The sequence below is a fragment of the Perissodus microlepis genome, chromosome 15 (genome assembly GCF_051167445.1).
Source record: "Perissodus microlepis isolate ML-2025 ecotype Zambia chromosome 15, ASM5116744v1, whole genome shotgun sequence".
Classification (NCBI taxonomy): Eukaryota; Metazoa; Chordata; class Actinopteri; order Cichliformes; family Cichlidae; genus Perissodus; species Perissodus microlepis.
The window spans coordinates 27,446,252-27,473,512 of NC_140475.1; the positions used below are offsets into that span (position 1 = coordinate 27,446,252).

At 39.0% G+C, this 27,261-nt stretch overlaps 1 protein-coding gene across 1 annotated transcript in view; it reads left to right on the top strand.

Annotated features, from left to right (window-relative positions):
* Positions 1 to 27,016, top strand: part of ptchd4 (patched domain containing 4) — a 60,341-nt gene extending 33,325 nt beyond the window's left edge. Inside the window, exon 3 of the mRNA XM_084952525.1 lies at positions 14,989 to 27,016. Within this exon, the coding sequence (XP_084808651.1) occupies positions 14,989 to 16,664 (1,676 nt within the window). The 3' untranslated portion in view covers positions 16,665 to 27,016. The remainder of the gene's footprint in view (positions 1 to 14,988) is intronic.
* Positions 27,017 to 27,261: the final 245 nt, after the last annotated feature.

A 27,261-nucleotide genomic window follows, 5' to 3' on the forward strand; every position in this document is an offset into this window, starting at 1 on the left:
AAAAGGTTTTGTGTTGCTTGAACAGCTACTTGAACTTTGTACATTTAGTCAACTAATGTCTCAGATTTTATCATCTCTGCTCTGTACATGGATTTATATGCATATTCTATTTAAACACCTTTGTATATGTAGGAAATAAGTTCTTATTAAAAGACTCTTCTTTACACATACAGACAGCTCCATAAGTGTTATGGAGTTTTTCTATTTCCTAAATGTTGCATCCAGCACAGTGAATTTTAAATCAAAGTGAAGCACATATTTTCAGCTTTAATTTAGGGGTTTAACAAGAGTATTATATTAAATGCATCACATGAACTGTTTAGGAATTTCAGCCATTTGTGTACATAGAAGCTAAATAGTAACTGGACAAAGTAACTAGTGGCTGGCTCTCATTAATATGCCTTCAGAAACTTTTGGATTGCTTTTGTCGTGGTGTTTTGGATCATTGCCGATTTCCACTTTGAAGCATTTGCCAATCAATTTATTTTTTTGTGTGTAACCAGTGGTTTGAACCTTTTTGTAAACCTTCAGTATTTATGGTCATAAAGGCATGTCTCGATTGTAGACTTTCAAAAAAAACACACCTCAATCATCCAAAATGTTCTTTACTTGTAGATGTGATGGTTTTCTTAAACAAATAAGGATTTATGAGACCACCTAGTTGTTATCTGTAGTCTTTCAGGCCTTTTGCATTTGCTGAGCTGGCTTTTACGTTATATCCTTTCAAGAATTTACCAGATGGGTAGTGAGTTAGCTACTCCTGAAGTTTTCATTAACTCTCTGGTAGGTCTGTTTTTTTCAATAATGATTAATCATGACCTCCTTTATTTGTCTCAAGATCTTTTTGGACATCATATTGAGAGTTTCAGTGAACTAACAAATACAAGTTCAACAGCTGGAATCAACTCCAGATGTGTTTTCTGGAATAATTGGGTCTCACCTGGCATTGAAACAGTTTGTTAATAAATTGTTCAATTACTATTAATCATCTGGTGTACAGAGTCAAAAATAACATTAACTATCTACACACTTCTGTACCTGACTATAAGGCAAAGATGCTAAGACTTACAACACAGATTGAATAAGTTTTGAATCAGATCGTAATTAAAGTTATTACAAATTAATCACATGAAGAACTGATTTTTTTTTTTTTTTTTTTTTTTTTTTTTAGATAATAGAGAAAAACAGCCAACTTCACTATGTCACTATTGGTATAACAATCTTTATTCTTTAATAAAAGCACAAATTCAAATTTGGATGAAAATGTGTAATAAACAATTTTACATTTATATAGCCAATGCTGTTAATTGTCTATATGTCAGAAGTTATGTTGTCGATTTGATTTGATAACAGCATTTTTGGGGTTATTTATTTAGATTTATTGTCAGTGATTTATCGAGAGCTGTTCATTATGGATTTAATTTCCTGCATTTAAGCATTTAATACATATTACCTTTAGAAGACTGCATTCCCCCAAATCCCTTTCAGTAGAGATGGAGGGTACTCGTGTTTACCTAGGGGAAAAAAATCTTGTAGGAAGCCGTTATAAATCTTGCTTTGATGTTGGTCAGTTTTTTTGTGTTGTACACCCCTTTTTTGAAGTCTCATATAAAGACTATTGTTTCTATAATTGATGTCTGGTCCATTTTCCTGGCCTCAGTGAATTTGCCACAACAAGTTAACCTATTTTGCATGTTAGTATCTTACTGAGAATCTTCAAAGGCACTGAAAGTTGTATATTTCACTAAAACTAATTTTTATTGCAGTCCCTCCCATAGCTGGACTGGCCATTGGGCATACCGGGCATTTGCCCGGTGGGCCGATGTGTTACCCCCGAACCGTAGTAAGGAAACCTCTGGCAGTTACCTGAAGGTTCCGTAACTGGCTCGTAGCCGGCAACCAGCTTACTATACAGGTCAACTCCGCTAGCAAAAAGATCGAAGGAGGCGTAGGAAACTGCTTCACCGAACTTTATTTCTTCTCCAAGGCACGAACACCGCGTACAGTGGGCTGAAACAGTGGGCTGAAACAGTGGGCTGAAACAGTTTACTCACAGCGAGCATCGCCGACACAACTCTGGCTGTCGAGGGAGTATTATATTCCTTTTATTTCTTTTCTTTTCGTCTCTTCTGTAGCTAACCGTTACTTTTCCCCTTCTCCGCTCTCTCTCTACACACCCACACCAGGCAGTCCCGCTACACACATCCCGAATACATTTCCCATCAGGCTTCACCCTTAAAGGGCCATGCCTGTAACAGATGGTAATTTTTCGTTTTAAATGGGCCGATATTTTGTTGTTGTTGTCTTTTTTTCGTGAAAGGTGGCGGATTGGACAGATGCTGGCAGACGTGTAAAAATAACTCAATTGTTTGGTAGTGGCTATGGTGGAGCTTTCACAGATTCAGTAAAATTAGCAAGTGGTGGAGGCCAGCAGGTGGATGGGGCAAAGGGGAGGCGGAGGTGGAGAGACCCAAGGCGGCCGCTGGTCCGACTGTCAGGTGAAATGAGCTTCAGGTAAGAAATTATGACCTGCAGTCTATCTGGGTCAGATATAAACCAAGTTTAGGTGTAGTTTATTTTCGTTGTGCTAACTTTTTACAGTCAGTTACAATAACTCGTACTGTGTACTAGCTAGCATGACAGAGTTTCTATACAGTTGGGTGGGTGCTATAATGTTACTGGTGAACTTTATTTTATTCATATGGTTAGTTTGTAGAGTTGCCTACCGTCCCGTAAAAAATGGAATCCTCTGGTATTCAGCGTTAATATTATGCGTTTGGTATTAAGCTGAAAATAAACGCGATTTGTCCCGTACTTCAGCTGCAATACAAAAAAAGACAAAAAGCTGGAGTTATTCTGTGTCTTTACGCTGTCAGCTGCCTCTTCTTCTCTCATTCTCCCCCCTCCCTCTCCTGCTGCTACTTCAATCATGAAACTGATCAATGATCAGCTGATCGGCGTTTCTGCCGCAAGTCCCGTCTCTCTTGCTTGTTTATCTCCCGCTTTGCGCCAGAAAGAGGAAACTAGCGGAGGTCGCGTTAAGCAGCAGAAGTGCCTTTAAACTTGATAAGCTGTTGTTAGAATTTATTTAATATTACTTTCTAGTATCAGCTGATGTTTGTTGGAGCCACAGCCGTAAAAGCTGCTGGTCATGATATCGGTTTGGTTAACTGGTGAGAGGGAAACATGAAGATGAAACCAGGAGATGTCCTTACTGAATCACCAGAGCTGAACAGGTGATGGAGAAACAGGTTTACTTTTTAGGTGACATGAATGAGTTGAAGGAAAGCTATGAACTGTTTCTGAGAGACAACTTACACCAGGATCCTTTTCTATGTAGCTGACAGCAGGTAACTGTGCAGGGACGGGTCTAGCAAAGTTTTGCCATGGGGCCAGGTAGAGCATTAACAGGGAAAGGGGGGCACAAAGAAATACTTTTCTTTCTTATTCTCATTTAAAATTTCTAGATTTTAACAAATAATTATCCGAATCTTACAACCAAAGTTTTCATCTGATGTCAAAATTATAGAAATCCATTATTGTACATAGTAAGTTTTTTTCAGGGTCCCAACGTAATTTCTTCAGAAGAAAGTACTGTACATGATGCCAGTATTTTCCCACATTTTCTAGATACTGTACTAGTACTTTGTGTAAAATGCCATCAAAAAGTCAGTTAAGTTTTATTCTTTCTCACCTGTCTTTCTGTCTCCTTTCACTTTTAAAAGGTTGCCATGTTAGAAAAAATATTTTGCCCTGCCATGCTGTTTATTGATGTGGTAAATAAATAGTTTATGAAAATACCACTACATCTGTCATTTATTATTTTTAATATTCAGTAATGATCATGTCTCACCTCTAGTCTTCTCTGTCTTAATTTCAGGTTTCCACCATATGTTGTAGATAGTTCAGGAAGTTAACTCAACCAAGCAGTCTTTGGGTTTCGGCTAAGTACTGTTTAGAATACCAGAATAGGGAGGATGGTGTAGGTTTAAGTTTATTAGATTGATACATATGTACCAACAAGACAGTGTACATCACTGTCACAACGACGTTTGTTTTCATTCAAAGGCATTATGGTTTTTCCTATAATACCTGGTGGGCCGGTCTCTAGTCAAAATGCCCGGGCTGATTTTTTGTCCCAGTCCAGCCCTGGTCCCTCCTGCGATGGACCAAAAAATCAGTCAGACTCTGCCATTAGGTAAAGCCAAGCCAATGTAAATTGACTTGTTCAAGTTTATGACATTACAAATATGGCAGAGACTTAATCCTTGAACATTGACAGGCCTTAATATAGAAATAATAAAATAAATAAAAAAATATGAAGCTGTATTTTAAAAAATACCCAGCCCATTCTGAACTTAGAATGACACTGTCCCGTGTAATGAGAAAGTTTACATAGTTTCTTACCTCGTTTTCCTGTTATGTAGAAATTAGGGGGGTATACACTGAGTGTTTAAATAGCTACATTACTACAGTTCAGGACAACCAGTGTCCTGGAATCTGAGTAGGAGTATGGCACTGCTTTAAACACATCCTCCTGAGCTGCCCTGAGGTGTGAAATGGCAAATTTGGTCTTTTGCATTTTCAAAGCCCTCTCCTTCTCAGTGTGTTCCTGCTGCTTGACTGCTGCAAAATGTATCTGTGCATGTATATTTTATATGTATATGTGTTTGACAGCCTGTATTTGTTGAAGCCAATGAGAATAGGCACTTCACTGTGTGTGAGTGAGCTCCTTGCATCTATGTGCATGAATATCTGCATCTGACCATTTCTTTTATGTTGTGTTTGCATGAAAATAAATACAGTCGGGTAAAAAAAAAAGTCTCATCCAGGGTTGGAAGTCGTTGTCATTTCAGTGTTACACCAGGTAAAAATTCTATAAAGCCCTAACCCTAGATTGATCACCACTTACCTGATGTCAGCATGTTTTCCTAAGAAGACAACTGTGCTGTTGGATTGTTATTAGATTCTAAAAAATTTAATGAGGTGACTGTATATCATTATAACCAGTCTGAGTGATGCAGACACTGCTTGCAAGAAGAAATCCTTTGAATTTTGCTTCACGTTGACTCTTTCAGAAAGGTTTGTGATGTAATCACAGCGAGTGTATGTTTTTGTTGGTGTTGTGCTGAATTGTTAATCTGGCGAAGTGAAAATGAACTTTTGGGATTCATAAATTGAAGAAAGTGCTTTAATGTTTCTGAAAATGTCTGAAGTGATTATTTGTCAGAAACACCCATGTTTGAGTACCATTCCTAAAATAACATAAGAGAAAACAAATCCTATCACTCGCTCATCTTTGATGTGAAAAAATTTGACTTTTTTCCCTCTGTGCATTTTTAATAGATCAACAATCTTACGGCTCTTTGATGCTATATTTAGAACAGTTACGCGAGGTCCTTTCGAGACTCCACTTCCTGCTGAATATTGCATTAAAAATGGATTACCCCTACCTTTAAACACACCTGCTTATTGACTTGTATCTTTAAACGTGGCTCTCAACCCCCAACCGTCCTCACTATTCACAGTCACACAAATGAGAGAGTTGAATAAAGATGGTAATGTTGTGTCCCAATTATACACTACAGGATTGGAAATATAGGTACAAATATAAGAAAAACCACATACAATGTACCCTGCATCTCACCTTGATAAGTGCTGGGATATGTTATAGCACTGTTTGCCAAACTTTTGGAGCACCGATTTTCACATTTGAAAAATTACACGGCATACCACCAAACAAAAATGTCACAAAAAGCATATTGATAATTTTCCCCTGCGCACCAGGCATAGGTTGGTTCGGTTTGTCCCCAGTATACCTTTTTAGCTTTCTTCTCACCACTACTCATGCTAGGGCCTTTATCTGGGTCGGAATTTTCTCCACAACGCAAATCACACTGACTGCTTGTTCTTTTCAGATATTTATCTATTGCTATTACGTGCTGCCTCGTCTCACAGCATGACTATTATGTAAATTCTTCTTCGTCTTCTTCTGTTTTACTGCCAGTTGGCAACCCATTTAATTAGAGCGGGTAGTTGTACTGCCCTCTAGTGGAAAAGAATGTAATTGTTCTTCTCATTACTCACGTTGATAGCTTAGAGTACTAATCAGGTGGAACCAGATAATCTTCCATGGCACAGCTGATCATTGGGGTGCCACGGCACAGTGGTTAGGAAACACTAGGTTACAGCATCCTATTGACCGTGAACTGGATAAGTGGGGAAAAAAATGAGTGGATGGAATCAAATGCGACTGGCTTGCATTTGAAACCAAATAATTGTTCAGGAAAACTTTCGCAATTTCACAGAAACTGCTTTTTTTTTTTTTTAGAGGAAAACATTTCTCAGGGTGGTGAAATACATGTGTATTTGGGGGCAGGAGGTTTGAAAGTAGCCAATCCAAAAGTGTTATTTGTGTCTCCTTATTGCATCCCCGGCAGATGCAGTCCAGCATTCCCACATCATAACAGTTTACTGCGTGTACCTATCTCGAGTGTTTTTGTGTTTTTGGTTTTGTTGTTCTTAAAGCCCTAAGATGCCACCCAACAATAAGCATTTACAGGATTTTTTTTTTTTTGACCACATCAAAGATTTGCCGAACGCCCCAGGAATATTTTCACTTTTATCATTTGAACAGGGTTGAGCTCACATCTAAGTAAAACACAGCATGGGCAACCAGTTGCAATTAGCCAAGCAGGTACTATAGAGGTTAAACTTGGGACAAATTTACCTGTTGCTTGCAAAAAAAGCAAAGTGGTGTTTATCGGTATTGTCATCACCTAGATATTGATTTGGATGTGAAGATTGCCCCTGGGTTCCCCAGTGTTCGTCCTCACTTTCATTCCGCTCATCCGTTTTTATTGAGTTTGGGTCACTTTTCTGTTCTGAGACCTCCTCCTTGTGATATTGGCTCCTCTGTCATCTCCACCTGCGTGATAAGCCAGTACGTTTAACAGTCATCCTGACTGGGAGAATCCACGGTGGGCGGGAGCAGCTGGCATGCTCTCTCAGTATGTGATGGATGTGTTTTGGAAGTGTGTGTGCCCCAGCAGTAATTTAGTGTAATTACTCAGTAGCTTTTTGGTATGGGCCAGAGGAGGAGAGGGCAAATGCAGCCGAGACCTTCATTATAGGAGACCAATGGTCAGACTGTGGGACAATAGGACTGTTATTTTTTACCCTTCCGCCTCCCTTCTCAGCAGAAAATAGCCTGCTGGACAGCTGGTGACAAACTGCCCTCTTACAATCCATTAAGGATTGTACCTGGAGCCTGGGAGAGGCTTGAGATACAACACCACTCGCCTCTTCATCCTTTTATTCTGAGCTACAGCTTCTCATCTGTTGCCCTCTCTTTATCCCTCTCTGATTCCTGACTAACTGCTGTAGTGGTTGGCAGGCAGCACAGGCTGTACCACATTAGACAGAAAGGTAAAAGGTGAGTACATGCAAATGTTCAGAGGGTGTATAGATGTGTTGAAGCTGCTGTCTCAGTGCAAAAGATGATCAGTGTTGTCAAAACAAATTATTAAAGATGATCACATCACAAATTAGTAATTGTGACCAGAAAACGGCCCGAACGAAACAGCCAGTGCTAGAGACAGGAAGGTCATGAGTGTAAGTACCAGCTTACAGCAGATAAAAGCTTGCCTGACCTCTTTTGGTTCTACAAAAAATAAGATTATGACCTGATTTTCGTGATTTGCCTTAATTGAAACAAAAAAAGACTGCAATGCTTTAGTGACCTGAATGTCACACTAGTGCTCAGAATCAAAAATCTACAATATTACATGCTTCTCTTTTAAACAGAGCACCCAGACTAGACATTAGAAAATATTGCAGGTACTGCACACCAGTACATCTGTGCAATAACTGAGGACAAATACACACCCACCTTGAGTTATGCTGGCCAAGGGAATTATGTTTTTTGTAGGATTTGCGTTCGTGTATGCATGTCATGTTTTCTGTCTATGAACACAATGAATTATGATAACACTTTATAGGAGTGTGGACTGTAGTATTTTAATCATTCATTAAATTTTGGTTTATATCCACCAAGATCTTCAAGGTCAACTTAATTATTTTTTATAGAATCAACATAAAGCCTTATAACTTAGAAACTGTGATTCTTACAAGTTTGGTGTGTACTGTGATCATATAGAAAGTATTGTGTGAAGAATTAAAATATGATTTCACTCTTGACCTCTCCTTCAAGGTCAACAGGTTGATCTGAAGGTCAAAGTGACAATACTATATAGAGGAATTTTCAAACTTACCACCAGTGTTTGTATTGACATCATATAGACTAATAGGGAATGATAAATGTGGAATGGTTGTCCGTGTTAGCCCTGCGATGGACTGGTGATCTGTCCAGGATGTACCATGCCTTTCGCCCTGTGGTAGCTGGGATAGGCTCTGGCACCTCCCACGACCCTGATAAGGTTAAGCAGAAGAGAATAGATAGATGGATGGACATTACTTTAAACTGCTGACCTTTTCTGTAAGGTCACATAAGGTCACATTTTCATAAAATGTGCTATTTTAAAAACTATGATTAAAATTCTGCTGCCATTTAGGAAATTATATTGGTATATGGAGGATTCTAAATACTAGATTATAGTTTGCGTCCACACATCATGTCATATTTGAAATCTAAGAAAACAAAATGAATATATACAAAACACAAACTGCCTGAGTGGCGTGCCTTTATGAGTGCTTCTTGTTGCTGTCTGTTTCCCCATAAAAAAAAAATTGCATCTAGGTAGATATAAACTAACAAGGGATCTAGGATTAACCTCCTTGGTAACCCCACTATCCCAAAGGTCTAAGTTGTCATCAGTGACCATCCCTTCCTTAACTCTAACCCCAGGCAATCCAAACATTTAAATTTAGATTTTGATACACTGTTTCTCCAAGGAAAATAATCATGCTAACTCAGCGGTCCCCAACCCCCGGGCCTCGGACCGGTACCGGTCCGTGAGTCGTTTGGTACCGGGCCGCGAGAGTTGAGGCTCAGGTGTGAAATGTATGGTTTTCAGGGTTTTTATCGGTTTTCAGCATTATTTTGTTATCGTTTTTATCGTTAACTCGGTTTTCCTGGGTCTTTTCACGTGTGTTATGAATAAATCTTCTTTTTTTCGGTACCGGTACTAGTTTTATTTTGTTGTATTTATCCGCGACACCTTAAAGGCCGGTCCATGAAAATATTGTCGGGCATAAACCGGTCCGTGGCGCAAAAAAGGTTGGGGACCGCTGTGCTAACTGACTAAAAAAAAAATTCACATTTTTTTCCAAAGACGTCCATTATGCTCTATTTCATAATATAGGGTTGTATAGGGAACAGTTGGGGTTAGAGTTACCACCTATAATCATTTAGAACTCCGAAAGTTAATTGCCTTTGCTGGTTGAAATTGGTTCTAAGAAGCTGTTATTCTCCACCTTCAGTCAGTATACTTAGCTGTTCAGATACTGCACAAGAACCAAGTACTGAAGTTCCTCACTGTAGTTACCAAATGTATGTTAAACCACCTGCAGACTCTGAGAAAAGAGGGAGATGAAAAAAGCCAGAGTCACTTTATTTGCCATTTCTATTTGGCGTGCTTGTTCTGTAGTGCGTCTGTGTGTAGGTGTGTTTGTGTGTGGGTGAAGATGGCGAGAGCAAACAGCAAATGAGAGTGTGGTCTTTTCTGCAGACTTGCAGTCATAGCTCTAAAAAGATGGGAGTCACAGTGTTATTGTGTAGAGCAGCGGTCCGCCAACCCCGGGACATGGACCGATACCGGTCCGTGAGTCGTTTGGTACCGGGCCGTCAGAGTTGATGGCCCGGAGCTGTGAATTTTATGGTTTTCAGGGTTTTTATCATTAACTCTGTTTCCCTGGGTCTTTTCCCGTGTTATAGTTGTGTGTCTTATTTTGAAAGAAATATTTACGCGTTACAATAGCGACCAGAAGGCATTAAGGGGCAGAGAGGAGGATGTTACTCTCAATGTTGTTGGCACATTTTGGGAGGACGATGCTAATAAAGTTACACAATTACACAGTGAATTCATGTTTATTATTATATTTACAAAATAAAGTTTGAAAAGTTTTTGTCTTGGTTGTATCATTTTATTTTGTTGTATTTATCCGCGACACCTTAAAGGCCAGTCCCTGAAAATATTGTCTGACGTTAAACCGATCCATGGTGCAAAAAAGGTTGGGGACTGCTGGTGTAGAGGACATCACAGTAATGCAACCGGACCCTCTGTTCCTCTGCTGATGTGTTACCTCTCACCAATCAGCCTTTGTCATCCATTTGTATTAGCAGGGATGCACACATTAAAATTTGGACATTCAATTTTGCATAATTCACCATCGAGACAGTGAGAGAATTGTCAGTTTCCTTCAAAGATGATTAGCATTGAGCGACAGTCATGCTTCCAGCCACGTGCTATTCTCCCTCCTGCTTCTACACTCATTGAATAAATTCCCCCCGCTGCCTGCTCATAGAAAATCTCTAACCACAAAAAAGAAAGTTTGGAGTTTGAAAACAGTGGCTGGCTGGGGAAGTTTTCTGAATGGTATCTTGGATTTTCTCTCACAGTCCGAAGACATGGGCTTGTTGTTCATGAAATTGGAATGAGTAATGACTAACCCAATCCTATAGCTATACCTCCAAACCCTAAACAAAAAGAGAGAGAAGCAAAAGGGAATGTAGTGATAGTGTGAATATTGCTTCATGCAAATCAGTTAGATTAATTATTTTTTTCCCCACTGATCCTCAAGACTTTTTTGTTTTGTTTTGTTTTGTTTTTAACTCTCTGAGGTCTAAGTCATCAGTGGTGATGACCTCAACCCTAGGTCCAAACTCTAAACTGATGTTTTTGAGAAAGCAAATGGGAAAATTCTAGAATAGATAGAATTTATTGAGGGAATGGAGGCATAATATGGTTTGACATGATGACGAGTCGTAGTTACAGAGGACTCACAATTAAAGAACCATTAAAAAAACATTAAAATACAGTTTTCCCCCCTTATTGTAGTTTTACTTTCAGAAACAAACCAAAAGAAGCAACAGGACACATGCATGCAAAAAAACAGATTTGAAATGTAGCATCTTCTACTTTGTAAATGAGTCTTGCTGGCATGTGGCTATAACAAAAAACAACTTTAACTCTAAAGGCCTTTACACACTGAGCACACTGCAGAAAAAGTGACATGAAATTTTGAATTTTTCAAATGAAAACTTGTCATGTAAAGTATATACACATCAGAAGTATTTTGCGAAAATATATTCTCAAAACATAAACTACGAATAAAAAAGGAGCTGTAGCTGCTTTTAGAGATATTTCATAATGTCATTTGGGCAGTTTGAGCTCTTGTTGGCAGAGTTGGGACCACATCTGAAGAGGCAGAGAAAGGATTGACCCTGAGCAGCGTTTAGTGGTGTGTCTGAGGTAAAAACAGGATTATTTTATTGTTTCCATATCATTGTATATTCAGTAAAGTATTGAGCTATGAGTGCACTTGTTGCCAAATGAAGGGTGTCTGATTGGTCAGATCTGTTTATTTGCTTGCAAAATCAGGAAAATCGAGAAAATAAATGCTGCAAATTTGTCACGTGAAATTATGGTGTCTGTGTAAACGGCTGAAGAAAACGTGAGTCAGAAAAATACTTTTTTTCAAAGGCCTCAACCCATTACAAGTCTCTGCTAAGCCAGTAGCTGCTAGGAGTTTTACGAGTTCCTCAATAAATCCTGATCAATTTTCGTTGTGTTAAAAAAGCAGGTCTTCGGAGGTATTCATCAATGCAACTGTTTTATCACCTCTGAGATAAAGTCAGTGTAGAAAAAGAGTAGATAAAAGGCTTGCATTCGACCCAGATGTTCAAAGTCAAATGTCATGAGTTTGACATCATAGTTTTGTGCTGTGCAACTGTTATCAGAACATTCATGAGAAGAATTGTTACTCTTGGAGACGTACGATTTCAATGGACTGGACAGTTTTCAGGTGAAACCAGTACATCCCTGTTCACGCCACATGAAGCGTCTGACTTGGTTTGACATGGCTGTGAACACCTATCAGCGAGCATGTCACTGTTTTTGATCTTTCCATGCACTCTGCTACATCATTTCTACCTTCTAATTGGGATTCTTCTCACATTGGAGTGGCACAAGCTTTCAAAGACAAAGGCATTTTCACAGAGACAGGTGTGAAGACTCCCAAGTGTTTGTCAGTGATAAAATGAATTATACTCTTACTAGAAAGCAGCCTTGATCATAACACTGCCAAACTTACTGTCTTAATGCTTCTTAAATCTGAACTGTTTGAAGAGTCTTACCAGTATGCACTACATCAGAACACCACATGCTTTTTAGACTGTTATTTTAAGCAGACAGCTGCTGGTGTTTGACCATGTTGGTTTAGCATGAGATAAAATATGGGACTGAAACCAAGATTTTTGGTGTTGATGCTATTGTTGTTTACTCGTAAACTGTAGATGGATTTTGTCTTGTTGTGCTGATTTGGAAATAAAGGTTTAATCATATTTGTCTAATGTACATTGGAATTGACATTAGATTTAACAGATGATTCTAGATATACACAGTGTTAAAAGGAAGGTCTGGGGCACCAGTTCAGCTCAATGCGTTGAGCATGCGACCACATGCCATATGGCCGAGAGTGGTCGGCCTGGGTTCGTAGTCCGACCTGCAGCCCTTTGCTGCATGTCTGCCCCTGCTTTCCTATCCTCTCTTCACTGTATCTGTCAAATAAAGCTGAAGATATGGATCCCTGATTTTAATTAAGAGTAAATTTACTGTTAGGTACTTACAGTGCGTTCTACATATTCTCTCTCTCTCTTACTCATATGACAGTTTTGTTCTCTGCTTTTTTTTCTGATAAAATAAAATGATCCACCAGCAAAGATTATTCAAAACAAAAATGCAAATTTGTGCAGTCATGAAAATATCTTGGTTAGAAATGTTCTCTTTCGATGTTAGTACTGCTACTAACCAGGGACGCTTTACCAGATGGGCTCATTATTTTTATCCACTTCCACCTGCCAGCAATCAGTCACCGTAATGAATCCCAGAGCTTTTCCAATCATGTCTAGAAAATGACACAGTACTTAACATCCTATTTGGTAACTGGTGAGGGGTAACGCATGTGGACTCCCTCAGTTTAATGCTGTAAAAACCAAGGGAGTAAATTTGCTCTCTCTCTCTCCACCTCTAAACCAGCTGACACTAACTAATTGACTTGCTGTACGGCTTAATAATACTAAAAGCAGGAAGAGCCATCTAGCCAACTCATTACATAGGACTAATCCTTTATAGTTAATTAACTTTTATTTTTCCAGTGTGTCAAACAAGGGAAAATATATAATGCTGTCAAGGGTGGCAATCTTTCTTACTTCTATATCCACCTGCTACATGTGAGAGGGACATTTTAATGCCAATGTTGGCACAGAAATGTACGAATAGGCTAAATGCAGTATGCTGAGATATTTTCATGCTGGAAAAACACTAAGTTGATTCTCGTGTTCAGAAATTCATAACACATTTGCTTGTAGCATTCCAGCTCCAGCATCTTACAAATAAATGAACAGCGTGCGTGGGTGGGCGGGTGTTCCAGCGTGGGAGGTTTTGCACTGTGGCTTTTCTCATGCCTTTGAAGGTTGTGCATTCATGGCTGTATTTTTGACTGGTGAAAATCCCACAGATTTGACTCACATGAATGGGCCTGCTGCGGACATATGTGGATGCTGTTTAGTGATGCGTGGTAAAGAGGATGGTGTAAAACTCTATCTCATAAATGAAGAGAGATGGAAGAGCCATTACCATGTTCAGATTTGAATTTGAACTTTTATTCTGGTTTGTCATGGTGAGACTTCTCAGCAGTTTTGCTCACTAATAAAAAATAAGAGTGTACTAATAATCATGGTCTCTCTCTCTCTTTCACGAGGGCGGCATGGACACCCAAGTTTGTGTATGTAATCCTACGTCATTTCAGAATGAGGTGACTTAGAATTTTGAAATTGATACAATAGTACTACTAAAAATATCAAGTTTGAGGTTTTCGAAAAAGGGGGCAACACAGAGTTTTCAAATTGATACCATAGGTGCATCTATTCGAAGGCTGGCGCCTGTACATTATTTTAATACTGAGTTTAGGGATTATTGTTAATTGCTCTTATTTGGCTTTTTCAAACACTGACATGTTTAAGGAAGAAATACAGAAAAATGTTGACAACTGCAGACGTCTGTCCAATGCATGTGTATATAACCAAGTTCCAAGTCCCTCATTGCATATTTAAAGATTTTAAAGATTTAAAGTCCTTCCATCCTAGACCCCCGGTTTCGTGTCTGAAAATGTTTAAATAAAAGCTTTGTGAATATTCTGTCAAGTCATTACATCCAAAGCAGATGCTTCCATATATAGCTTTTGTGTGTTCAAAAATTAACAATGATTGCGATAACTGTCTTTTGTTGTTTATCTTTTTATCTATGAAGTTGGATTTTGCATTGGTGGTTGTTGGGAAAAAACACATACGTGAACATTCAACAAGTCCCATGCTAGAAGTACCAGTACATTGTGAGAATTTTCAAGGTCACCTTGATTGGATTATTCTTTGGTTCTTTGGTTCACATCAAAGAGAACTTGAATGAAAAATATTAATGAATACTTTCAAAAGCTCCTAATCTGTCACAAATCTTACTTGCTGTCAAGGTTTCACAGAAACACAGATAAATAAATAAACTGATGTAATCATTTCTGTGTATGTATTATTTCTGCAATATTTTTAGTTCTTCAAGTTAAATTTTTGTTGTGGGTTTGTTGTTTTTCAATTCGGTCTAATCACACAAATTACACCATTAACCACATTGCTTAGAGGTAAAAAAAAAAAAACGGTACTTTTAAAATCTTTATATAATGCAAGTAGAGCAGTCGTATCCTGCTTTGGTAGCATGTACATATTAGAATTTACACATTTCTCTTTCTTGCTTCTAGGTCATGGAACCAAAGGGGTGTTTGAGCTCCTGGCGGGCTGGAGGAGAACCAGGGAAAACCTCCCCTTCAAGGAGCGAGTTGCAGATGCGTTTGCCGACGTGATGGTGTGCTACACTATGACCAGTTCACTCTACATCATAACGTTTGGCATGGGAGCTAGCCCTTTTACTAACATCGAGTCAGTGAAAATCTTCTGCCAGAGCATGTGTGTGGCCATCCTGGTCAACTACTTCTATGTTTTCTCTTTCTATGGCTCCTGCCTGGTGTTTGCTGGACAGCTTGAGCAGAACCGCTACCACAGTGTTTTCTGCTGTAAAATCCCCTCAGTGGAGTACCTGGACCGCCAGCCCACATGGTTTAAAACCATGATGAGTGATGGCCACGACCTGTCCACACACCATGACAGTGTACCATACCAGAATCACTTCATCCAACACTTTCTGCGAGAGCACTACACAGAATGGATTACCAACACCTATGTCAAACCATTTGTGGTCATTCTCTATCTTATTTATGCTTCTTTCTCATTCATGGGATGTTTACAAATCAGTGATGGATCAAATATTGTGAACCTGTTGGCGAGTAACTCTCCAAGTGTTTCGTACGCTCTAACTCAGCAGAAGTACTTTAGTAACTACAGTCCAGTGATTGGATTTTATATTTATGAACCCATTGAGTACTGGAACTCCACAGTGCAGGAGCACTTGAAGACTTTGAGTCACGGTTTCAACAAGATCTCCTGGATGGACAACTTTTTCCACTACTTGCGGGTAGTGAATGTGAGTGCGTCAACTAAGAACGACTTCATCACCATCCTTAAAGGTTCCTTCTTGCGTAGCCCAGAGTACCAGCACTTCACAGAGGACATCATATTTTCCAAGAACAGCGAGACTGACGAATATGACATCATTGCTTCAAGGATGTACTTGGTAGCGCGAACCACTGAGAAGAAACGTGAGGAGGTGGTGGAGCTTTTGGAAAAGCTTCGGCCCTTGATGCTGATCAACAGCATCAAATTCATTGCCTTCAATCCAACGTTTGTGTTCATGGACCGGTATAGCTCCTCTGTCATCTCCCCCATTCTGACCTCAGGCTTCAGCGTACTCACCATCCTCATCCTCACTTTCTTCCTGGTCATCAACCCATTGGGAAACTTTTGGCTCATCCTCACAGTTACCTCCGTGGAGCTGGGTGTCTTGGGTTTGATGACTCTCTGGAATGTCGGCATGGACAGCATCTCAATCCTGTGCCTTATTTATACCCTCAACTTTGCCATGGATCACTGTGCACCACACCTGTACACTTTTGTGCTGGCCACCGAGCACACTAGGACGCAGTGCATCAAGTTGGCACTGGAGGAGCATGGGGCTGCCATCCTGCAGAACACATCCTGCTTTGTGATTGGGATCATGCCCCTGGTGTTTGTGCCTTCCAATCTGACCTACACACTGTTCAAGTGCTCCCTCCTCACCGCGGGCTGCACTGTGCTGCACTGCTTTGTCATTTTGCCTGTCTTCCTGACCTTCTTCCCGCCGTCCAAAAAGAGGCACAAGAAAAAGAAACGGGCCAAGCGGAAAGAGCGGGAGAGGGAGCGGGAAAGAGAAAGGGAAAGGGAAAGGGAGGAGATAGAGTGCATTGAAGTCAGGGAGAATCCGGATCACGTGACAAACGTCTGAACAGTTTGTAAGGATAGCAGTCAATAGTAGTGCTGGATGCTGAGGTACCTCTTGAGGTGCAGGGGAATATGACATTACCCCTGAGGAGTGAGAGGTCATCACTCCTAGCCAATAGCAGCTAAGCTGGCCAGAATCGAGTGCAGCCCTACTGGTCAGTCGTGTAGTCCTTCAGTCTGGACAGTGTATCTCATTTGCACAAACTGCAACACGGTCATGGTTCTAAGGCTCTTTTCCAACTCTTTGGTATATAGAAACAAGTTAGTTAGCAGAACACATGCTTGCTCAATCTGTAAGTAAATCTTGAACACACAGTATGTTATTCCATTTAAATATTAGTAATTATGTGTTTGTCTCCTGCAGCCCTCTTCTCAAAATGAGTGAGGATCATAGCAGTCTATTAAGCCAAGGACATTCAAACAAGTTGGCAAAAGCAGCAAGAGCGATAAAGAGTGTACAAATTAAAACTGTGCAAACAATGACTGTGCACACACATTACTCCTCACACCTTGATAAAGGTGAAAAGAAACAAAGCCAAATTGTGTGGAAAGAGAGAAACAGTGGGCTGAAAGCACACTGCATGCTTTTCTGTATCATTATAAATAACCGAACAGCTGAACTGGGCAGATGGCATACACTGTGTCCATTATGAAGAATTATCTTGCACATTGCAGTGTGTGATTAGAACTGTCAAGGTTTATATAAGCGGGAAGCAAATATTTCTGCTTTCATTCAGACGTTGTATCAGGTCTTAGGCAACAGCAGAAGGAACTGCAGTGGGCTGCAGCATATGAAGAGGAAGTGATAAGTGACAGTCGTGCAGGAGTCTTTGAGAAGGCAGTAAGCCTGATTCTTAGAGTATGACTTAACTAAATCCTAAACTGCTTTTGAACCCAAGCAGCAAAACCAAAAGTAAAGAGTGTTTCTGTGGCTTGAAACGTCGAACTTCCTACCAGAAAATGTTCCCCAAAAAAAGTGTGTGACTGTCCCCAAAAGCTTACTGTTACTGAAATTGGAAGGTCTGAATATGAGTCAGTACAGCGGTGGTGCCAAACAGTGTACAGAACAAAAGTCTTGGCAAGATTGAACATTTACATGAAGTCACAAGTTATTTGAGCTTATTTAAAGGATTGCTGGTTGATGTTGCCCAGGTTGTGATGTGAATTATAGCACAGGCTGTAAAGTATAGTGTCAGTGTTAAAAGAAGACAAAGGAATCTAGCTGTTGTTGCACAAGTAGGAAAACAGAAATCAGGAAAGCAAGAGTTATTCAGAGGTCAAGTTAAAGAAATCGTTAATGAGTTATTCCATCAAGGTTACAGAAAATAGCGGGCAACAGTTAGCATGGGAAGTGACAACAACACTGTAAAAGTGAGGGTGAAGACCATTACTGCCACCTGCAGGGTTGAAGCTGGTCTTGTCAATATAGTATCAGTGCATTTGGATCTAATCCTTCAAAATAAAATTCCATCAAAAACTTGAGTTGTCCTCTGCAAATACCCTTTTCAAAATTCACTTTTTGAAGTGCAAAAATGGCTCCCGTCTCCCCCAGAAGGTAAACAGAATTATCTACGTGTGCCAAGGCCCGATAAGGATCTCTGTTGCAGCCCCAAAACAAACACACCCAAGGTCAGCTGCCCTCAAAGATACCAATCACACTCTGACCTCTAGCAGGCAGGTCTTAGCTGGTGGCATGTGATAGAGAGACCCCATATGTGAGCAGATGTGGCTGATTAAAGGCCAATACCTTCTTAGGGGACGAGCTGCTTCTTACAGGGCTGTCATTGAGGGGACACTGCTGTTTCAACCCTTTGTGCTGCCATCAAGAAAGTGACTCACACAGGGAAAATAATCGGGCAGCTTGGGGGGTGGGGAGGTAAGAATGTTCATTTGGACCAAATGTCAGTGTGAAATATGTGCATATGTTCGCAAAATGAGTGCATACATCTGTGTGATGAATGGCTCGTTCTCAAAAACACTATTAAAATGACTTAATGTGTAAATCAGTGAACGAATGATAGACAATTGTGGAAAGGAGACTTCAGCCTGTATTACTTTACCATGAATGGATTATTTAAAGTTTCTGCTATTTGAAAATTGGTGTAGTTTCACTTTCATCAACCAGGCCCTACTAAGAAATGATGAGTTTTATACAAGCTACTTGCTGCAGCAGCTGCAGTCTTATGTAAAAGCCATGGTGTGTATGTATAGCAAGAAGGCATGAAACGTTGACAGAAATGCAAATGAAATGGGAAAGAAATGCAAATCCTAAACAATTTACTTCCCAGACTGGACTGTGTTTGCATGGCACTGTATTGTATGTATGCATGTATTTAATTTCTCTCTATGAAGACTATGTATTTTTTTTCTTTTTTCTATTATTTTGCTACACTGTAGTGACTTATGTTTGTTGTTTGGATGCATACTCTGTAACACCATGTGCTGCAAAAGAACAAAATGTGTCATACTTGTTTCAAAACAAAAGCCAGAGGATATTTGTGTAATATAGCTGTAAATTACTCTTTTCTATATTTTCTAAGAAAACAAATATACTATAGAAAGATTTTTAATGACAAATTTTCTTAAAAAAGCAAAAAAACAAAAATAAAAACAAAAAAGGGGAAAAAATGTTGAACACAGTAGGCCAGTAATAAACAGTGGAATGTTACCAGTATACTAGATCGTATTTCTTGCAAACTGCAGTGTCAATGTTGATGATTCACGTTTTTATATGGGAAACTGTGGCCACCATTTATTGTTTATGTGTCTTGACTCCATTATAATCTTTACTTGATACTCACATTTAAGGAAATAGAACCTTAAACAGCCCTTTGTCAGTCTTCTGAACAATCTATCAAGCTTTGTAATGATTACTTTGAACAGAAAACCTAGATTAGAAATTTACAGAATATTGGGAATAATGTTGTGATGAACATCTATTATAGTTTGCTATATGACAAGTCAAGCTTAGCAGCAAAAATATAAATATCTAGCTTACCTCTTCTGGAACTTTGGTCCTAAATATTAGTGTCCTCTTACTGTATGGAACCTGCCATCACTGCCTGACGAGCTGTTGTTTGCATCATATCCACATTCAACGCTTTTTGGCTTTTTTGCAATGACTTTAATACCTAGTGCCATCTGTTTCAGCTAAAGTCTGCTCAAAAGGGATACTAAAACATAAATAGAAATGAATCTTCTATGACAACATGTGGAGTCTTTCCAGTTGAATGCTGTATCTTAATAGTTTCGTTTTTGAAGAAGGAAACCTGAGAGGAGCCCTGCGTTATTTTGATAATGTAAAAAATCCTTTGAAAACCCCAAAGCAACAGTCTCTGATGTTCTTACACTATCTGGGCACATTCTCATATATACAGCCCCATTTATGAAATGCAAAATAATGACCTGTAAATATTTAGGGCTGGGTTTGGGTTTTGTTTTAGCAAAATGCTGAATAGACAAAATTTAAAATATATACATATAAATTAAATATATGCTAGATGAAAAAAAAAAAAAGCCAACCCCAGCCCTAATCATAAATGGGTCACAGGCTGACCACTTGGGGTTAGGTTCCATTTTAGTTGATGTTACAGTTCAAATAAATTCCCTTATTCTGGTATGAGAGCTCTATATGCCCAAAATAGTCTTGAAATATTTCTTTGCAAGCTCCTTTGACTACGATGACCTGGATGACTGAGAACCTTCACAGACGTCTTGAAATATTCCATTTAAGGGGTAGATGTGAACCTAAGTATAATCTTACTTGTAAACAGATTGTCAACAGCTTTGTGGATGCAGAAGGTCAGCATTCTGAAGTCTAAGCCATCATCAGTGATCACCCTAAATCTATACTATCAGAATGCCATTTTTGTTCTTTCAAAAAATTGTTCTCTCAAACTTGGCTATCAAAGGAACAACAACAAACTAAAAACTGTCTGATTCATATTTTTGCTTGTTCCCTAACTCCCAGGCTTGGGGGACAAGTTGATGATGGCTTGAACCTCAAAGGGTTATTGTGTGGCTCATTCAAGTTGTTGATAGTTTCTGGACATTGGTGGCGCTCAGTGGCACAGAAGAAATAAATGAATTAGTGCTTGGATACAATATATGGATTACTTATGTGGATTACTATAATTTTGGTTTGCATTGAGTTTGATTAGAAAAGATACAGAACTTTGCTAGTCTTGGTCTTTTATTAATAAACTCACACAGGATATGCTCTTAAAGGTAGTGCACACTATGTGTTTATTCACATTTTGATCTGAGCACATGTGTCTGCGTATATATAATTCATTTGTACTATTATTTAAAATACAGGAGTGTTGTGCATTTTCTAATATTCGCATCAGTGCTTTTCTATAAGCTTGTGCTATATGTGTGCTTTTGTCCATGTTGTCATTTACGTGATACTGTGACATTACAGGAAAATATAAATATGACAAATTAACCTCAAACACTTTATGTTAGAGGAATATGATGCACAAAAGCAATTCAAAAAGAAAAAAGTATTTGACAAAAATCTTTGATTATTTTAAGAGTCAGTATTTAGGCAGGTAGATGAGTCTACTGTAAGTCTCATGGAATCCCTTGACCATGCACCAGCACATTTTCAGTTTCTATAACCAGGGACAGCACAATATTTCCACAATACAGGGCAATAAAATTATGCAATCACCACTTTGCTTGCTGAATAATCTACATGGCAAATCTGTTTCAACCACAGCCTCAGAGGAAAAAAATTCCAATTTTACTGCAAGTCATTGATCTTGTACGTCAAGTAACTAAGTCACAAGAATAGGGTGTTGTTGGCCCCGTTCATCAAACCTGGTAATTCCAAGTTTCATATTTTATGTTAAACTTCAACATTTTGCAGGAAATCAAATGAAAGTGGGGTTATTTGGATAAATTGGGGCCCCTTAAGTTTCTTTTTGGGAAGTCTCTCTCTCTATCTATCTATCTATCTATCTATCTATCTATCTATCTATCTATCTATCTATCTATCTATCTATCTATCTATCAGAAAGCTATTTTTTGCTACTGTTTCTCTGTCCATATCCATACAGTGCTGTCGGCTGAGGGTGTATAACTTGCTTAAAATGTCTAGAACAAGGACCAATATTGAGTAGAATAATGCATACATTTGGCTGATTGTTAGAGTTAATATAAATGTGTAAGCAGAGGATTCTGGTTAGTTTTTACCAAAGTCTAAGCCTACTGTGTCTTAAAAGAGGACACCACTTAGATTAAGAAGGCATATATTCTTTAGATTGATGTGGGCTATGCAGTCATGATGTTAGCAGAATCAGATCTTCTTCAAATCAAAGACTATTTTAGATTTTTTTGTGTGCAGCTAGATCTACATTAAACTACTGTGTAAGACTTGCAGTAACAACCTAACTGCTTAAACAAAACTCTGTGAGTTACAATAACAGAATAAATGTAAAAACTAAAATCTAAAAGCTAAAAAAGTAGCTTATGAACAATTTTTCAAGTTATTAAACTGGTAACTTCAGCTATACAGAAAGCTTTGATCAGGAAACATTAGCTTGACTAATTTGTAAGAAGAAGAATGTGTTATTTGGCTTTAGAAATACGCATAGTATGTAAGGTTACATAACAATATCATGGTTTCCTTATCATCAGTGATGGCTTTCAATTTATGCTATCAGAGTATGATGTTTTTTCTTAAACTGGGTGGTGTTCTCTTTTAAGTGTTGTTAAGCGCCTGTTAGTGTTGTAAATCTGTGCTTTTTACATAGGGGGTGTCATTGCCTTACATATATTTTCTAATATTCGAGTGCAGATGTTGATGTTGTTAATGTGGAGTATTTTTCTTAGATTGAGACTGCATTTCATACATCTTTAGAACCAGGTGTAGTAAAGATACACTGTGATGAGATGGCAATGCTGTCAAGTAGATTTTAAAGTGCTTTTCGTTCTTATTGACCTTTCATACATCGGACATACAACAATCAAAGTAAGAGACAAAAATACACGTTTGTGCCCAAAAAGGCTGTAAGAATGGGCACAATCCCCTTGCCACCACCTGGAGTCACTGCTAAACATTTTCTATTTTATGTAAATGCTAACATCACCCAGATATTAGATCAGTGTACAGCTCTGCATGGCTTTACATTTTGGGTGCATTCCTTAAAAAAGACCAGGAAGTTACAAGCTCTAGCTTTATGTTGCTTGTTTTTCTTGTTGCCTTGCTAGGTGTTGGCAGAGCTTTAATTCTCTTTTGCTAATTTATGCCTCTTGCCAAGCAGCTGGAAGATTTTACTTCATTTGACTGCAGCAACAGAGAAAGAAATCAAGGGAGGAAAAGAGCAGAAGCAGGAATGAGGAAAATATTTGAGGGAGGAAGAGGTAGAGAAAAACAACGGATGCAGGCAAAACAGGAGGTAAGCTCTTATTTGAATTTGAGAAGATTTGAGCAGCAGGAATGATGGGAAGGTTTCCAGTGAAGGGAAATGTTATATGAATCCAGGGTGATTGCAGTGCTTTGAAAAATGTTCCCTTTGAGTGCTTTGCTGGTGTAATGAGACTTACCGGCTTAGTTTACTCACAGAGCTTCAAAAGTTCCTGCCTGCGGTGACAAATGCAGATTTTGCTTGCTTCAGAGGAAACTGATTCTATCTTGCGAACACAGATCTTTGTAAGTACTCTTTCCTGAGAAGAAAATGGTATTACAACATGGCGTCAGAATAGTCACATAAATAGTGGTCCATTTCATCGAAAGGAGAAAAGTTATGCTGGGACAAAGCACTCAGGAGACTTAAATCTCTGAACTTGCAACCAAAAACTTTATGTTCACTGTCAGATGGCATGACACTAAATAATTTATTAATTTTATCTCAGAATTAGATTGGGGTTTTACTTCAGTGACATGGTGGTGAAGCAAGAAGGTTTAGGATTCAAACCCATTGGCCAACCTGGGATTTTTTTCATGTTCTCCATGTTTTGTGCAGCCTCTCTGTTCCTTCGTACTTCCCACAATTTTTGTGTTTTAGATTAACTTTTCTATAATTGAATGGTTCTTCTCTGTGTTGGCTGTACTCGGTCCCTTGATACAAAATTAAGGGTAGTTAAACTATCAAAGAGCTGCAAGGAATTATCTTTTCATTCAGTGATTTGAAGCACCACTTTGGGCCAAACAGAAATACCTTAGCTATCGAATAGATTACTAATGTTGTGTTGAAGCAGTCCAGTTCCATAAAGGATGTACCCTACTGACGTGAGTGGCTCTCTAGCACCGGTCATCAAAGGATCATGCCACCAGGTCTTCAGTCATAAGACTCATATCATTTCCAGTAAAACTATATTAATGACTTTAGGTGATCAACAAATGTTTCAGTACATATGTGTATTATCATCTCTCAAACTCCACACTAGATATCTAAAGCTATCTAGCTTTAGATAATCAGCCATTACCACTGTTCACGTGCTGTCACGCTCATATTAGCAAAACACCATTGTGTTGCTGCCTGATGAATCTAGTAGCAGAATTTTCTTGTTTATTTTGCTCTGTGGACCTAACCACCACTGGAGCCACTGAGGGTATAGGACCCCAGGAAACCTCAATTCATTAACATCTTTCAGTAGATTGAATAGTAATTTGTTAACACTGTGATGTCTAAGTTAGTCATCAGTGGTAACCCTAAGCCAGTCTTGGCAGTCAGAAGACAAAGAATGTAATAATTAGTTCATCAAAAGTTATTTATATTAAGTCATTAAGTATTACATTAAGTAAGACAGTTAGAGCTGTCATTGATGATGACTTAGACCTCACAGGTGGTTATTTCACAAATTCTACCAAAAATAGATTGGATCTTTGCAAAGATATGTCAAAGGCAGCAGAATGCTACTTATTGACCTCGATATATCAAACTGCTGGAGTGCCCTTTTAAGGCTCATTAAATTACTTTTTTTTTTTTGCATTGGGATGTGAGGCTTCAGTTAGAGGGACAGTTTTTCTTCTAAATGTCTGTTATATACAGGCTGAAGAGAAAGTCTAGGCCTTATGTCAATTGATACTGGGGTTTTTACTGTATACGGCAACATCACAGTAGCATTTTGTAATCCCCTCCCATTTTACTTCCTGAGCTGACAGAGGCTGGCAGTAGGAGTGGCTGCTGTCGTGTTGTGCTCCATTGCAGCGTTGTTGCGCCAAGCTGCCTTGGCTGGGGTTATTTTTGGCTCACACCTAGTTTTAATCCTGTCGTGATTCTCCTACGGATTATTCCTGCTTCCTCTCCCCTCCACACCTTCTCCCGCTTCCACTTTCACCCCACCTCCTCTCTTTCTCACCTCCTCTTCTCCCTGTCTCTTTTGCACTTTCTCACCCTCTCCTCCTGTGTGTCTTCTTTTAACACCACCACCAGTCTTCCTCTGCATGTATCTGTGTCATCATTAATATAATATCTTCAGCCATGCTGCTGACCAGTCGCGTCAATGATTAATTCATTCATTAGGTTTTATACATGCTGTTGTCCCTATACACTCCAAATATACAAAGAAAAAACATTATCAGTAATCCTGTTAACACCACTCTTTGCTGTGTAGTGTGTCCCTTCACTCTCTCCTTTCTCCTATAGATGAATATATGTTTGACACAACAGAGACTGAAAGTCTGCTGGAGTAAGTGACTGCACTGTGAAATGAATTAGTGTTTTGGTGTGTTTGGGGTTGGCTGCAGTTTGTGACTATCACTGTGCAAAGTTGTTAACAACTGACAGACTGATAAAAGTGTTTCTCTTGTAGAAAAAGACTGTGAGGTTTTTTGTGGGTTTTTTTTAAACATAAATGAATGCTCCTTGAAACGTCCTGTTATGTTACCCGAGCATTAGTGCCTATGGAACCTGGTCTTTGGCGCTGCTGACACACACCAACAGTGGAAGCCAAAGCTGTTTTAACCCTCCGTGATGACTGCAATCCCAAAGAGTTTTGGGGGAAAAATTTTGGCCTTGGTTTTTACTCTTGAGCTCTGCTAGAATAGATTTGCACAATTCACAGTTCAAAATAATTATGTATTTTATGCTATAATCTGTCCTCAGTTCATCCTCTGTACAAGATAACTTAATTACTTACCTTAATCTGATTGGAGTTTTGAAACACATGTATGTAGGGCTTCTGTCCTCATGCCTCAGATGATCATGTGAACAAATCATCTCTGTTTGACAGCATTTAGATTTAGAGTATTTAGATAAGTCTGGGTTTTTGGTTCAGGCTGATATTCTCACACTGACCATGTCTTTAATGCGCATGTGACAGAAAAATAAAGATAAAGCATAATAGGGCCACTCTAAAAAAGCAGCACACATTATGAATCAGGTGCTATAGGCAAGGTGTTTGGATAAAATAACTGTGTTTCTGTTTAAAAACTTGTTTTGCTTGGTTACTCTTTAGCATGAAAGAGGGAATTACAAAGGAAATATCTGCTTTCAAAAATCTGGCTGACTTAGTTTTGATAGACCGGTTGTTGGAGTGGCTGGTAGGTAAATTTGGAGGTCTGCTATTTACAGAGTTTCGAGCTGAACCAATACTATCACACGTCATTTCAAAATGAATCTAAAATTTTGCCTAGGACATTTAGAAAGGAGTCTCAGTGACCTTTGCACCCATGTTTTGAGTCTCTGATAGAAGTAAATGTTCTTTGAACACGTTACCCAGTAAGCATTAAACTATGTACATTATATCAGCTTGCGTGTTTTCCGTGACTTGTGTGACTTAAATGCAGCTTACCTCTCAGATGTGAAATAACACAAACCTTCCCGGCAGCAGAAAAAGGAACAAGTAGTCTTCCATAAATGCAGACATCTAGGTGTTCCGCTGTCGACAAAACTCTAGTTAGCCATGTCAGCTGTGACTAAAAATAGACAGACAAACTTTTAATTTTTTTAAACTTTTTTGTGGTATGTCAAAATGATATTACCTGGGCCAAAATATTATCCTGAATCCTTTTCCAAAAGTCTTTCACACTAACTGATGGAGCGCACACACCACATTTGCAGCCCAGCTCTGGCACTGACAGACGATTTTAAAATGCTCTGGACATGAACAGAAGGATTTTGGATAGACTTTGAGCCCAGGCTTGCATACTGTACACGTGTCTCTTGTAGCTGAGGAGCTGAACAACACTGATCAGACCAGCTAAAACTACAACCGTTAGTAAGAGGACAATGTACGGGAATGTCTCAGTTTCAATTTATTAGAAGACATATGCTTTTGAATGCTCTGAATATTTTAAATGTAAACTCCTTTTCTACTGCCTGCTGTTGACGCTATAAATAGTATGCTTATGATGAACTTTTTTACTTGACAAAAAAAGATTTTCATTAAAAAAGCTTTTGTCTATGAGTAGCCTGCGTCTTTTTTGTTGTCTGCATTCAGTGGCGGAGCGGGGGGGTGGCTTACTGGGCTTAAGCCCGGGTTGTTTTTTCAGAAGCCCGGGGTCTTTTGGAGTGTAATTTTTTCATAGTTAGATGCCTGGCTGACAACTGTATAAAGCAAAAAACTACACACAATATTCGAAGCACATAGTGCACACTGTGGGAATTTACGACTGTGCGTAAATCCCCCCAAATATTGGTATGATCCGA